Source organism: Pristiophorus japonicus, chromosome 27 (assembly GCF_044704955.1).
Source record: "Pristiophorus japonicus isolate sPriJap1 chromosome 27, sPriJap1.hap1, whole genome shotgun sequence".
In the NCBI taxonomy this organism is placed as follows: Eukaryota; Metazoa; Chordata; class Chondrichthyes; family Pristiophoridae; genus Pristiophorus; species Pristiophorus japonicus.
This window is the reverse complement of record NC_092003.1, coordinates 8,230,105-8,245,614: the sequence shown is the minus strand read 5'-3', so window position 1 is coordinate 8,245,614 and position 15,510 is coordinate 8,230,105. Positions and strand designations below refer to the sequence as shown.

General features: G+C 53.2%; 1 protein-coding gene across 1 annotated transcript in view; it reads right to left on the bottom strand.

Moving 5' to 3' along the window:
• Window positions 1-7,688: 7,688 nt before the first annotated feature.
• Window positions 7,689-15,510, bottom strand: part of prdx5 (peroxiredoxin 5) — a 37,115-nt gene continuing 29,293 nt past the window's right edge. The window contains exons 3-6 of the mRNA XM_070868222.1: window positions 15,267-15,398; window positions 13,964-14,002; window positions 12,274-12,338; window positions 7,689-7,916 (exon numbers count right to left, since the gene is read on the bottom strand). Of these exons, the coding sequence (XP_070724323.1) occupies window positions 7,811-7,916; window positions 12,274-12,338; window positions 13,964-14,002; window positions 15,267-15,398 (342 nt within the window). The 3' untranslated portion in view covers window positions 7,689-7,810. The remainder of the gene's footprint in view (window positions 7,917-12,273; window positions 12,339-13,963; window positions 14,003-15,266; window positions 15,399-15,510) is intronic.

Here is a 15,510-nt window from a genome sequence, read left to right as displayed (position 1 = left end):
TGAATGGCGGAACAGGCTCGAGGGGCCGAATGGCCGACTCCTGCCCCTCGTTCTTATGTTCCTATTCCTGCCCAAATGCTGACCAGCCAACTTCCCTTCCCTGGCCCCCACGTTGGCCGACATTGTTGACGGTTCTCACCTCTCGGGTACAGACGCACCAACGTTAGCGTCCTCGACCAGGCCAACATCCCCAGCATCGAAGCACTGACCACACTCGACCAGCTCCGCTGGGCAGGGCCACATTGTCCGCATGTCCCCCAGACACGAGACTCCCAAAGCAAGCGCTCTACTCGGAACTCCTTCACGGGCCAACGGGCCCAAAGGTGGGCAGAGGAAACGTTACAAGGGACCACCCTCAAAGCCTCCCTGATAAAGTGCGACATCCCCCACCGACACCTGGGAGTCCCTGGGCCCAAAGACCAGTCCCGCCCTAAGTGGAGGAAGTGCATCCGGGAGGGCACTGGGCACCTCGAGTCTCGTCGCCGAGAGCGTGCAGAAACCAAGCGCAGGCAGCGGAAGGAGCGTGCGGCAAACCAGTCCCACCCTCCCCTTCCCTCAACCACTGTCTGTCCCACCTGTGACAGGGACTGTGGCTCCCGTATTGGGCTGTTCAGCCACCTAAGGACTCGTGTTAAGAGTGGAAGCAGGTCTTCCTCGATTCCGAGGGAGTGCCGATGATGATGACTGTTGCCCTCTCCCTCAAATCTGCCGTCATCACCCCTCTCCTCAACGCTCGACCCCTTCCGTCCTTGCAAACTACTGCCCTGTCGCCAACCTCCCTTTCCGCTCCAATATCCTTGAGCGTGTTGTCGCTTCCCAAATTTGCGCCAATCTTTCCCGCAGTTCCAGGTTTGAATCCCTCGGATCCGGTTTCCGCACCTGCCGCAGGACCCGAGCGGCTCTCGTCAAAGTTACAAATGTGACTGTGGTACACTGTCCCGCCCGATCATTCCCCACCCGTCGACAGCCTTCGGCACGATTGGCCAGTCCGCCCCCCTCCAACGCCTCTCCTCCGTCATCCAGCTGGGTGGGACTGCCCTCGCCAAATACTCCTGTGAGCCGGCTCGGCCATGGCTCAGTGGGTAGCACGCTCCCCTCGGAGTCAGAACGTTGAGGGTTCGAGTCCCACTCCCGGCACTTGAGCACATAAATCCAGGCTGACAATCCCAGTGCAGTATTGAGGGAGCGCCGCACTGTCAGAGGGGCAGTACTGAGGGAGCCCCGCACTGTCGGAGCGGCAGTACTGAGGGAGCGCCGCACTGTCGGAGGGGCAGTACTGAGGGAGCCCCGCACTGTCGGAGGGGCAGTACTGAGGGAGCGCCGCACTGCGCTGTCGGAGGGGCAGTACTGAGGGAGCGCCGCACTGTCGGAGGGGCGGTACTGAGGGAGCGCCGCACTGTCGGAGGGGCAGTACTGAGGGAGCGCCACACTGTCGGAGGGGCAGTACTGAGGGAGCGCCGCACTGTCGGAGGGGCAGTACTGAGGGAGCGCCGCACTGCGCTGTCGGAGGGGCAGTACTGAGGGAGCGCCGCACTGTCGGAGGGGCAGTACTGAGGGAGCGCCGCACTGTCGGAGGGGCAGTACTGAGGGAGCGCCGCACTGTCGGAGGGGCAGTACTGAGGGAGCGCCGCACTGTCGGAGGGACAGTACTGAGGGTGCGCTGTCGGAGGGGCGGTACTGAGGGAGCGCCGTACTGCGCTGTCAGAGGGGCAGTACTGAGGGAGTGTCGGAGGGGCGGTACTGAGGGAGTGCTGCACTGTCGGAGGGGCAGTACTAAGGGAGTGCTGCACTGTCGGAGGGGCAGTACTGAGGGAATGCCGCACTGTCAGAGGGGTGGTACTGAGGGAGTGCTGCACTGTGGGAGGTGCCGTCTTTTGGATGATGATATGTTAAACCGAGGCCCCGCCTGCCCTCTCAGGCTACTATTTTGAAGAAGAGCAAGGGGAGTTCTCCCCGGTGTCCTGGGGCCAATATTTATCCCTCAATCAACATCAGTAAAAACAGATGATCTGGGTCATTATCACATTGCTGTTTGTGGGAGCTTGCTGTGCACAAATTGACTGCCGCGTTACAACAGTGACTACACTTCAAAAGTGCTTCATTGGCTGTAAAGCTCAAAGCGGTCCGGTAGTCGTGAAAGGCGCTATATAAATGCAAGTCTTTCATTGTGAATTGCTTTGGGACGTTTCACTAAGTTAACAGCGGACGCTATATAAATGTAGGTTGTTGTTGATAAGAGGTTGGCCATTTAGGACTGAGATGAGGAGGAAGTTCTTCCCTCAGAGGGTGGTGAATCTTTGGAATTCTCTGCCCCAGAGGGCTGTGGAGGCTCGGTCGTTGTATATTCAAGGCTGGGATCGATAGATTTTTGGAGTCTCTGGGGAAATCGAGGGATCGGGCGGGAAAGTGGAGTTGAGGTCGGGAGTGTCATGTATTCAACTATCAGTGTAACCCATGTATAAGCTGACCTAAGTTGTACACCTTGAGAACACTGACCACAAGGGGGCGAGCTTGTGGGAGACACTCCTAACCTGGACTTTCAGGTATAAAAGGGGAAGCTCCACCCACCTTCATCGCTTGAGGTCTTGGTAATAAAGGTAACAGGTCATAGAGTGACCGTCTCTCAAGTATGGGCCTCATGTGCATTTATACTGTATAGTAAGGACATATCATTGGCGACGAGAAACTGGGATTTAAACCACGCGAGCATGGCCACTAGCAGCACAGAAGAGAGGTAATGTGTTGGTGATGATTGGGGCGATTTTATTGAGAGACTACAGCAAAGTTTTGTCACTAAGGAATGGTTGGGACAGGATTCGGCCGACAAACGCAGGGCTCATCTCCTGACGGTTTGTGGATCCAGAACCTACTCCCTGATGAAGGACCTTCCAGCGCCAGAGAAGCCGGCGGACAAGACTTTTGAAGAGATCGGGGAACATCTTAAACCGGCGAGCAGCATGCACATGGCGAGACACCGGTTTTACAAGCACCGGCGGCGAGAAGGGCAAAGCGTTCCAGACTTCGTGGCAGATCTCCGGCGACTGGTGAGCCTGTGTGAGTTCCCAGATGCATGCAGAGCGGAGATGCTGCGAGACTTTTTTATTGAGGGCATCGGGCACGCTGGGGTTTTCAGGAAACTGATTGAGACCAAAGACTTGACCTTGGAAGCGGCGGTTCTGATAGCGCAGACATTTATCTCAGGGGAGGAAGAGACCAGAATGATGTATGACAAAAATCTTGGCTCAAATGCGGCAAACAACCAGGGAGTCAACATTGTTAACGCGGCACAGTTCTCCAGGCAGACAAGGGCAATCGGACATGCCCCAGCATGCAGTCGAACCCAAAGGGGGAATTCAACAGAGACAATGGCTAGCTGAACGGCGCTTCATGCCATCGCAAGGGACAATGCGGCCAGTAACGGGGCCATCAACACATGTTAATGGTGCGTTTAAGGACAGTCACAGAGACAGTCAGAGACGATCGACTGGTAATGGACCTTTTGTTTCCAACAACGGGGCCTCCAGCTCATGCTGGAGGTGTGGAGGCAAACACCCAGCCAGAGCTTGCAGGTATCAGCAATATACCTGCAGAAACTGCAACGTCAGCGGTCACTTGGCGCGTATGTGCAGGAAGCCTGCAGCCAGGTTGATGTACGAGGAGGACTGGCCCGATGTAAGCCCTACGAGGCCAAATGAATACTGGGGGAAATCGCTGGAAGCTGAAGTTCAGCGAGTTCATGTGGAGCACAGATGCAATTCATATACCAGGACGCCACCGATAATGATGAAAGTGCTCCTCAATGGCATCCCAGTATTAATGGAGCTAGACACGGGGGCCAGCCAGTCCCTGATGAGTATCAAACAGTTCGAAAGGTTGTGGGTGTCCAAGGCCAGGCGGCCAAAATTATTGCCGATTGAAGCACAGCTACGGACATAAACAAGGGAGATCAGTCCAGTGCTAGGCAGCGCCACGGTAGTCGTGACCCACAAAGATTCGGAGAACAGGTTGCCACTCTGGATTGTCCCGGGGTATGGTCCCGCACTACTGGGGAGGAGTTGGCTTGCTGTCATGAACTGGAAATGGGGCGATGTCAATGCAATTTCTTCTGTGGAGCGAGTATCATGCTCACAGGTCCTGGACAAATTTGACTCATTATTTCAACCCAGCATTGGCACTTTCATGGGGGCCAAGGTAGTGATTCACATAAACCCGGACGCCAGACCAGTACACCACAAGGCCAGAGCGGTGCCGTACGTGATGCGGGAAAAGATAGAAGGCGAATTGGACCGCCTGCTGAGGGAAGGCATCATCTCGCCAGTCGAATTCAGTGACTGGGCGAGCCCGATTGTGCCGGTGCTCAAGGCGGATGGGTCGGTCAGGATATGTGGCGATTACAAGGCCACCATCAATCGGGTATCACTCCAAGACCAGTACCCGCTACCGAGAGCGGAGGACCTCTGTGTGACGCTATCCGGTGGCAAACCTTTTTCAAAATTGGACCTGACCTCAGCTTACATGACCCAGGAGCTGGCGAGTGAGTCAAAGAAGCTGACCACCATCACGACACACAAGGGGTTGTTTGAGTATAACAGATGTCCGTTCAGGATTCGCTCGGCCGCCGCGATCTTCCAATGAAATATGGAAAGCCTCCTCAAGTCGATTCCAAGAATGGTGGTTTTTCAAGACAACATCCTCATCACGGGTTACGATACTGAAGAACACCTCCACAACCTGGAGGAGGTGCTTTGCTGACCGGGTAAGTCTGCGACTGAAAAAGGCGAAGTGCGTCTTCTTAGCTCCAGAGGTAGAATTCCTGGGGAGGAGGGTAGCAGCAGACGGGATCAGACCTACTGCGTCCAAAACGGAAGCGATCCAGAGAGCACCCGGACCCTGTAACACGACGGAGCTGCGTTCGTTCCTGGGGCTCCTGAACTATTTTGGTAACTTTCTTCCCAAATTGAGCACGCTGCTAGAGCCGCTACACGGGCTGCTACGCAAAGGTCGCGAATGGGTCTGGGGTGACAGCCAGGAAAGGGCTTTTAATAGAGCACGCAATTTGTTATGCTCCAACAATCTGTTAACGTTATATGACCCGTGTAAGAAACTAATTTTAACGTGCGATGCGTCGTCCTATGGTGTCGGGTGTGTGTTGCAGCATGTCAATGCCAAGGGTCACTTACAGCCGGTAGCTTATGCCTCCAGAAGTCTGTCCCAGGCAGAAAGGGGCTACGGGATGGTAGAAAAGGAAGCGCTCGCATGTGTATATGTAGTAAAAAAAAATGCACCAGTACCTGTTTGGCAAGAAATTTGAGCTGGAGACGGATCACAAACCCCGAACGTCCCTTTTGGCCGACAACAAGGCCATAAATGCGAATGCGTTGGCCCACATACAGAGGTGGGCACTCACGTTAGCCGCCTATGACTACACAATTCGGCACAGACCGGGCACCGAAAACTGTGCCGATGCACTCAGCAGGCTCCCACTAGCCACCACTGAGGGGGTAACCGAGCATGCTGCTGAGATGGTCATGGCTGTTGAAGCTTTCGAAAGCGAAAGCTCACCTCTGACAGCCCGTCAGATTAAAGTCTGGACAAATAAAGACCCGCTACTGTCTTTAGTTAAGAAATGTGTCCTGAATGGGGACTGGGCAGCCACATATGGGGCATGCCCTGAGGAATTTAAACCGTTTCATAGGCACAAGGATGAACTCTCGATTCAGGCCGATTGCCTACTGTCGGGAAACCACGTAGTCATGCCCCAGATGGGCAGAGGGGTGTTTATCAGAGAACTCCACAATGAGCACCCGGACATTGTCACGATGAAGGCAATTGTCAGGTCACACGTTTGGTGGCCAGGGATAGACGCAGATCTGGAACTTTGTGTTCGCAGGTGCAACACATGTGCCCAGTTGGGCAATGTGCCCAGGGAAGCCCCCCTTAGCCCCTGGCCCACCAAGCCTTGGTCACGCATCCATGTGGACTACGCAGGTCCTTTCATGGAAAAAATGTTTTTGGTTGTAGTAGACGCCTACTCCAAATGGATTGAGTGTGACATTTTAAATTCAAGCACATCCTCTGCCACGGTAGAAAGTCTACGGGCAATGTTCGCTGCCCATGGTCTACTGGACGTCTTGGTTAGTGACAATGGCCTGTGCTTTACAAGCACTGAATTCCAGGACTTCATGGCAGGCAAATGGTATCAACCATGTCAGAACGGCACCGTTCAAGCCGGCCTCAAACGGCCAGGCGGAACGAGCAGTGCAGATAATCAAACAGGGGATGCTCAGATTCCAAGGGGGTTCCCTACAAAGCCGCTTATCACACCTCCTGTTGGCCAATAGATCCCGACCACACTCGCTCACAGGGGTTCCACCCGCAGAGCTGCTAATGAAAAGGACGCTCAAAACCAGGTTATCCCTTATATACCCCGCCATGAAAGAAACTGTTGAGAGCAGGCGTCAGTCACAATGTGACTACCATGACAGGAATGCAAGGGCGTGATGTAATGACGTCAATGATCCTGTTTTTGTCCTTAATTACTCTGCAGGGCCCAAATGGCTCGCAGGCGCTGTGATCGCCAAAGAGGGGAATAGGGTTTTGGTAGTTAAACTTACCAATGGACAAATCTGCTGCAAACACGTGGATCAAACTAACAGGAGGTTCAGCAACCCCATAGAAGATGCAGAGGAAGAACACGATATAGAGTTCACTCCACCACAGGTGACCGAACAGCGGAACCAAATGGAGGAGAGCCCAGTCACTGTGGGCAGTCCGGACAGGCCTGAGGCACCGCAAACAGCAGACACTCAGGCCAGCGCCCAACAACCGGAGCCCCAACTCAGGCGCTCTACAAGGGAGCGTAAACCACCAGAGAGACTCAACCGGTGATCCCAATAAGACTTTGGGGGGGGGGGGGGGTGGTGATGTCATGTATTCAACCAGCATTGTAACCCATGTATAAACTGACCTAAGTTGTACACCTTGAGAACACTGACCACAAGGGGGCGAACTTGTGGGAGAGACTCCTAACCTGGACTTTCAGGTATAAAAGGGGAAGCTCCACCCACCTTCATCACTTGAGGTCTTGGTAATAAAGGTAACTGGTCACAGAGTGACCTTCTCTCAAGCCTGGGACTCGTGTGCATTTATACTGTGCAGTAAGGACATATCAGGGAGATCAGCCGTGATCTGATTGAATGGTGGAGCAGGCTCGAGGGGGGGCCGAGCGGCCTGCTAATTGGCAAGTTCTTAATCTTGACTGTCGGTTGAAATCAAACTCCATCCCTCCTTACGGTACGTTCACAACTGATAAATGAAAGCTGTTTGAAAGCAGTTTTGTGACGGGGGGCCTACGCAAGGATTTTGCCTCCCTGGGAGCGGTTGCTCACGGCACTGGGCCCCGGAGCCAAATCTTGGGTTACCGCAGACTCCAGGGCCGTGGTGGGCAGGGGTGGGGGGGGTGAAAGAGAGGGAGGGAGGACAAAAGATGGGGTGGGGGGCGGAAAGGGGAGGCGATGATGGTCCTTCTCGGTTTGCAAGGGCCCGATCAAGGCCAGATTGGAAAAAAAAACACAAGAAAAAAAAAAGGTGCCAATTAATGTGAGCCTTTTTTTTGTGAAACGTGTCTCGTGCTGGGTGCCAACCAGAAAATGTTCATATACGAGGAGGAAGCCAATGCAGAGTCCGTGCACTTATGATTACTTTAATATCGGGTTACGCTCAGCAGATCACACACAACATTGGGTTCCAGGCACGGTCAGCAGGCACTGACTGCACGCTGCGCGCTACGGAACAAGCTGCTGGAGACTGCTCAGAGAAATTCCATGGCATGGTTGGCCAAGCTGCAGGAGAGACCAGTCCCGTCCTCTTCAACGTTCATCTTTGTCACAACACCGTTCTCCACCAACATCACAAACCTGAGAGAGAAAACAGCCTCGCAAAATAAAGGGTGAGAGACAGAGTAAAGCTCCCTCGACACTGTCCCACTGTTTCTTAGAACAGTATGTTACAGAACCTACGAGGGAGCAAGCTATCTTAGATCTGGTCCTGTGTAATGAGACAGGAATAATAAAACGAGCTCCTCGTAAAAGATCCTCTCGGAATGAGTGATCACAGTATGGTTGAATTTATAATACAGATTGAGGGTGAGGAAGTAGTGTCTCACACGAGCGTACTATGCTTAAACAAAGGGGACTACAGTGGGATGAGGGCAGAGTTGGCTAAAGTAGACTGGGAACACAGACTAAACGGTGGCACAATTGAGGAACAGTGGAGGACTTTTAAGGAGCTCTTTCATAGTGCTCAACAAAAATATATTCCAGTGAAAAAGAAGGGTGGTAAGAGAAGGGATAACCAGCCGTGGATAACCAAGGAAATAAAGGAGAGTATCAAATTAAAAACCAATGCGTATAAGGTGGCCAAGGTTAGTGGGAAACTAGAAGATTGGGAAAATTTTAAACAACAGCAAAGAATGACTAAGAAAGCAATAAAGAAAGGAAAGTTAGATTACGAAAGTAAACTTGCGCAAAACATAAAAAAAGATAGTAAAAGCTTTTACCGATATATAAAACGGAAAAGAGTGACTAAAGTAAATGTTGGTCCTTTAGAAGATGAGAAAGGGGATTTAATAATGGGAAATGTGGAAATGGCTGAGACCTTAAATAATTATTTTGCTTCGGTCTTCACAGTGGAAGACACAAAAACCATGCCAAAAATTGCTGGTCACGGGAATGTGGGAAGGGAGGACCTTGAGACAATCACTATTACTAGTGGGGTAGTGCTGGACAGGCTAATGGGACTGAAGGTAGACAAGTCCCCTGGTCCTGATGAAATGAATCCCAGGGTATTAAAAGAGATGGCGGAAGTTATAGCAGATGCATTAGTTATAATCTACCAAAATTCTCTGGACTCTGGGGAGGTACCAGCGGATTGGAAAGCAGCTAATGTAACGCCTCTGTTTAAAAAAGGGGGCAGACAAAAGGCAGGTAACTATAGGCCGGTTAGTTTAACATCTGTAGTGGGGAAAATGCTTGAAGCTATCATGAAGGAAGAAATAGCGGGACATCTAGATAGGAATAGTGCAATCAAGCAGACGCAACATGAATTCATGAAGGGGAAATCATGTTTAACTAATTTACTGAAATTCTTTGAGGATATAACGAGCATGGTGGATAGAGGTGTACCGATGGATATGGTGTATTTAGATTTCCAAAAGGCATTCGATAAGGTGCCACACAAAAGGTTGCTGCAGAAGATAAAGGTACGCAGAGTTACAGGAAATGTATTAGCATGGATAGAGAATTGGCTGGCGAACAGAAAGCAGAGAGTCGGGATAAATGGGTCCTTTTCGGGTTGGAAATCAGTGGTTAGTGGTGTGCCACAGGGATCGTTGCTGGGACCACAACTGTTTACAATATACATAGTTGACCTGGAAGAGGGGACAGAGTGTAGTGTAACAAAATTTGCAGATGGCACAAATATTAGTGGGAAAGCAGGTTATGTAGAGGACAGAGAGAGGCTGCAAAGAGATTTAGATAGGTTAAGCGAATGGGCTAAGGTTTGGCAGATGGAATACAATGTCGGAAAATGTGAGGTCATCCACCTTGGAAAAAACAACAGTAAAAGGGAATATTATTTGAATGGGGAGAAATTACAACATGCTGTGGTGCAGAGGGACCTGGGGGTCCTTGTGCATGAATCCCAAAAAGTTAGTTTGCAGGTGCAGCAGGTAATCAGGAAGGCGAATGGAATGTTGGCCTTCATTGCGAGAGGGATGGAGTACAAAAGCAGGGAGGTCCTGCTGCAACTGTACAGGGTATTGGTGAGGCCGCACCTGGAGTACTGCGTGCAGTTTTGGTCACCTTACTTAAGGAAGGATATACTAGCTTTGGAGGGGGTACAGAGACGATTCACTAGGCCGATTCTGGAGATGAGGGGGTTACCTGATGATGATAGATTGAGCAGACTGGGTCTTTACTTGTTGGAGTTCAGAAGGATGAGGGGTGATCTTATAGAAACATTTAAAATAATGAAAGGGATAGACAGGATAGAGGCAGAGAGGTTGTTTCCACTGGTAGGGGAGTCTAGAACTAGGGGGCACAGCCTCAAAATACGGAGGAGCCAATTTAAAACCGAGTTGAGAAGGAATTTCTTCTCCCAGAGGGTTGTGAATCTGTGGAATTCACTGCCCGAGGAAGCAGTTGAGGCTAGCTCATTGAATGTATTCAAATCACAGAGATAGATTTTTAACCAATAAGGAAATTAAGGGTTACGGGGAGCGGGCGGGTAAGTGGAGCCGAGTCCACGGCCAGATCAGCCATGATCTTGTTGAATGGCGGAGCAGGCTCGAGGGGCTAGATGGCCTACTCCTGTTCCTAATTCTTATGTACTCCCAGGGCGGGTACAGCACGGGGTTAGATACAGAGTAAAGCTCCCTCTCCACTGTCCCATCAAACACTCCCAGGGCAGGTACAGGGGGTTAGATAGAGTAAAGCTCCCTCTACACTGTCCCATCAAACACTCCCAGGGCAGGTACAGCACGGGACAGGAAGGCGGAGAAAGAACGCGAGAGTATCTGCTCCTGATCAATGTCCGGTAATGTCATGTGTGCACATGCGAGTATGCCCACAGGTTTGTCGAGCTGTTGATTTGGTAAATGGGTACTTTTCAGAATGGCAGGCAGTGACTAGTGGGGTACTACAAGGTTCTGTGCTGGGGCCCCAGCTGTTTACACTGTATATTAATGATTTAGACGAGGGGATTAAATGTAGTATCTCCAAATTTGCGGATGACACTAAGTTGGGTGGCAGTGTGAGCTGCGAGGAGGATGCTATGAGGCTGCAGAGTGACTTGGATAGGTTAGGTGAGTGGGCAAATGCATGGCAGATGAAGTATAATGTGGATAAATGTGAGGTTGTCCACTTTGGTGGTAAAAACAGAGAGACAGACTATTATCTGAATGGTGACAGATTAGGAAAAGGGGAGGTGCAACGAGACCTGGGTGTCATGGTACATCAGTCATTGAAGGTTGGCATGCAGGTACAGCAGGCGGTTAAGAAGGCAAATGGCATGTTGGCCTTCATAGCGAGGGGATTTGAGTACAGGGGCAGGGAGGTTTTACTACAGTTGTACAGGGCCTTGGTGAGGCCACACCTGGAGTATTGTGTACAGTTTTGGTCTCCTAACTTGAGGAAGGACATTCTTGCTATTGAGGGAGTGCAGCGAAGGTTCACCAGACTGATTCCCGGGATGGCAGGACTGACACATCAAGAAAGACTGGATCGACTGGGATTGTATTCACTGGAGTTCAGAAGAATGAGAGGGGACCTCATAGAAATGTTTAAAATTCTGACGGGTTTAGACAGGTTAGATGCAGGAAGAATATTCCCAATATTGGGGAAGTCCAGAACCAGGGGTCACAGTCTAAGGATAAGGGGTAAGCCATTTAGGACCGAGATGCGGAGAAACTTCTTCACCCAGAGAGTGGTGAACCTGTGGAATTCTCTACAGCAGAAATTGTTGAGGCCAATTCACTAAATATATTCAAAATAGAGTTAGATATAGTCCTTACTACTAGGGGATCAAGGGGTATGGCGAGAAAGCAGGAATGAGGTACTGAAGTTGCATGTTCAGCCATGAACTCATTGAATGGCGGTGCAGGCTCGAAGGGCCGAATGGTCTACTCCTGCACCTATTTTCTATGTTTCTATGTAAAGTTCCCAGTTAATTTGGAAATCTGTGGGTTCTGGCGCCCTCACTAAAAGACAGGGGCACTGGATTTAAAAGTGCGATCTAAAATAAATAGTTGTAGAGCTGTTGAGTTGGGAGGGGCTTAGCCAGTCACGTGATGTTCACAAGACTCAATAAAACCCCGGCCAGTTGGGTTCGGGGGATGAGGTATGCAGTTGTGAGCCCGGTGGATGAACCGGTAATGTGTCGTGTGATTAAACCTTTTGCTAATAAACCAACTAGTTCTTAAGAGCAATGCGTTGCTATGAATTCTTAAGCAAAGAACGCATGAAGCAAATACATTCCAGGTACAGCCCCACGTGGGCATGGCCCAGAAGCCGGGCACCCTTACATGTGGTTGTCCCTCAAGCAGCCTCATAATGCACCAGTCCAACAAAAGGTCCCACCATGGACTTCCAATGGGGGGGGGGGGGGGGGGGGGGTGAAGGAGGGGGGCGGGAAGGGGTAACAGCCAGGCAACGCGGCCCTGCCCTCGTCTGGAAACACCGAAGGCGAGACTCGCAGAAGAAAGAATGAGAGCTGTACCTCTTGCATCGCTTGTTCCCCAGCGCGGCGATTAGTTGCTCCTTGTCCAGCTCTAGATTCAAGGCCTGTAGAGAGAGGGAGGGAAGGTTAGCGTACGGGCAGCAGGTAGATCGCACACCACCCCCCCCTGCCTGGAGGGAGGGGTACACTTGCATCGGAGGCAGCTCAGAGAAGGTTCACGAGGTAGATTCCAGAGATGGAGGGATTGTCTTCGGAGCGAAGGTTGGGCCGACTGTCGGCTGCGCGGTTAAACAGAGGCCCCTCCCCCCGCCCCCGCCGTCAGCTCGCTCAGGTGGGCTAAGACTGTTAAACCATGAGCGGGTTTCATAAATGGATTGTATTCCCTTGCGTTTGGATCTCCCGCCACCCCAATCTTCCAATCAGTCCCAGTACTGAGGGAGCGCCGCACTGTCGGAGGGGCAGTACTGAGGGAGCGCCGCACTGTCGGAGGGGCAGTACTGAGGGAGCCCCGCACTGTTGGAGGGGCAGTACTGAGGGAGCGGCGCACTGTCGGAGGGGCGGCACTGAGGGAGCGCCGCACTGTCGGAGGGGTAGTACTGAGGGAGCGCCGCACTGTCGGAGGGGCAGTACCGAGGGAGGGCCGCACTGTCGGAGGGGCAGTACCGAGGGAGGGCCGCACTGTCGGAGGGGCAGTACCGAGGGAGCGCCGCACTGTCGGAGGGGCAGTACCGAGGGAGCGCCGCACTGTCGGAGGGGCAGTACCGAGGGAGCGCCGCACTGTCGGAGGGGCAGTACCGAGGGAGCGCCGCACTGTCGGAGGGGCAGTACCGAGGGAGCGCCGCACTGTCGGAGGGGCAGGACTGAGGGAGCACCGCACTGCGCTGTCGGAGGGGCGGCACTGAGGGAGAGCGTACTGAGGGAGTGTCGTACTGCGCTGTCGGAGGGGCAGTACTGAGGGAGCGCCGCACTGTCGGAGGGGCAGTACTGAGGGAGCGCCGCACTGTCGGAGGGGCAGTACTGAGGGAGTGCCGTACTGTCGGAGGGGCAGTACTGAGGGAGCACCGCGCTGTCGGAAGGGCAGTACTGAGGGAGCGCCGTACTGTCGGAGGGGGCAGTACTGAGGGAGCACCGCGCTGTCGGAAGGGCAGTACTGAGGGAGCGCCGTACTGTCGGAGGGGCAGTACTGAGGGAGCGCCGCACTGCGCTGTCGGAGGGGCAGCACTGAGGGAGTGCCGTACTGTCGGAGGGGCAGTACTGAGGGAGCACCGCGCTGTCGGAAGGGCAGTACTGAGGGAGCGCCGTACTGTCGGAGGGGGCAGTACTGAGGGAGCACCGCACTGCGCTGTCGGAGGGGCGGCACTGAGGGAGAGCGTACTGAGGGAGTGTCGTACTGCGCTGTCGGAGGGGCAGTACTGAGGGAGTGTCGTACTGCGCTGTCGGAGGGGCGGCACGGAGGGAGCGCCGCACTGTCGGAGCTGCTGTCTTTCGGACGAGACGTTAAACCCGAGGCCCCGTCTGCCCTCTCCAGTGGGCATTAAAGATGTCGCGGCCACGATTGCAAGAGCAGGGGAGTTCTCCCCGCTGTTGTGGCCAACTTTATTCCTCAAATCAATATCTGCAGAACCAGACGATCTGATCGTCATCACACAGTGCTGTTTGCGGGAGCGCGCTGTGCGCAGATTGGTGGCCGCGTTTCCCGCCTGCGGTTAGGGACGGGCTCTGGACTCACCCGTGTCAAGGCTCCGGTGGGGTCAGCCAGCATCCGCACCTGGTGAGGGAGGGAGAGAGAGAGCACGAGAGGTATTAGTCCCACACAACCACAGCCAGGCAAACCGAGGCGCAAGGCATCCGGCTCCAGACCCACCGCTCCCCTCCCACCCCGGCACTCACAGCTTGGTGTCCTCGGTACGGAGGTGGACATTGGGGCGCTACACAAGAATTAGGAGCAGGAGTCGGCCAATTGACCCCTCGAGCCTGCTCCGCCCTTCAATGAGCTCATGGCTGACCTTCGACCCCCACTCCACTTTCCCGCCCCTCGGTTACCCGTCTAATGTATTTGCCGCGTGACTTCTTTGCTTAAGAATTCACAGCAACACGTTGCTGTTAAGGACGAGTTGGCTTATTAGCAAAAGATTTAACAATCACAAGACACGTTACCAGTTCATCCACCAGGCTCACGGCCACCTGCCCCATCGTGGATCCCCCGAACCCAACTGGCCGGGGTTTTATTGAGTCTTGTGAACATCACGTGACCAGCTAAGCCCCTCCCAACTCAACTGCTCGGCCAACCTGTGTGAGCGTACTCACCGGTGCATACACTGGCCACACTCGACCAGCTCCCGACACGAGACTCCCAAAGCAAGCGCTCTACTCGGAACTCCTTCACGGCAAACGAGCCAAAGGCGGGCAGAGGGAACGTTACAAGGGACCACCCTCAAAGCCTCCCTGATAAAGTGCAACATCCCCCACCGACACCTGGGAGTCCCTGGACCAAAGACCAGTCCGCCCTCAGTGGAGGAAGTGCATCCGGAAGGGCGCTGAGCACCTCGAGTCTCGTTGCCGAGAGCGTGCAGAAACCAAGCGCAGGCAGCGTGCGGCAAACCAGTCCCACCCTCCCCTTCCCTCTACCACTGTCTGTCCCACCCTGTGACAGGGACTGTGGTTCTCGTATTGGACTGTTCGGTTACCGAAGGAGTGATTTGGAGTGGAAGCAAGTCTTCCTCGATTCCGAGGGACTGCCAGTGATGGCGATGGTCACGGTCACAGGACGAAGCTTAATAACCTCGCGCCTCTCGTGGCTGAACCTGTTGTGTCCTTGGATGCTCTAACAATGACTCCAGGAGGCAGTGTGTTGGACTTGTACTGTAGCGACCCTGGACCCAGAGTGAGGATCAGACCTGATGGCCTGCCTTTTATACTAGGCCAGGCACACCTGTACAAGTAACCTACGAGTCTCCCACTGCGCTGCCCTCTGGTGGCACCCCTTGATATAGTACCAATAGTATCCATGCACGACACATGACAGAGCCTACCTTTCCCTCGGTTTTCATTTCCGCTGCCCATGCTTTCATGACAAAGGAGTCATTGACCGCGACACAAGCGACAATTTCAATTCCCTTTTTCGTCAGTTCATCACGAAATTTAAGGTAGCTCGGCAGGTGGGTCTGGAAGTTTAAAAAAAAACACAACAGAGTTAGTGAAGCGCCTGAAGAAAGTTACAAGATCCAGCGAGCCGACCCAGCCAGACCTAGGCCCATTTAAAGGGAAGAATGGCGC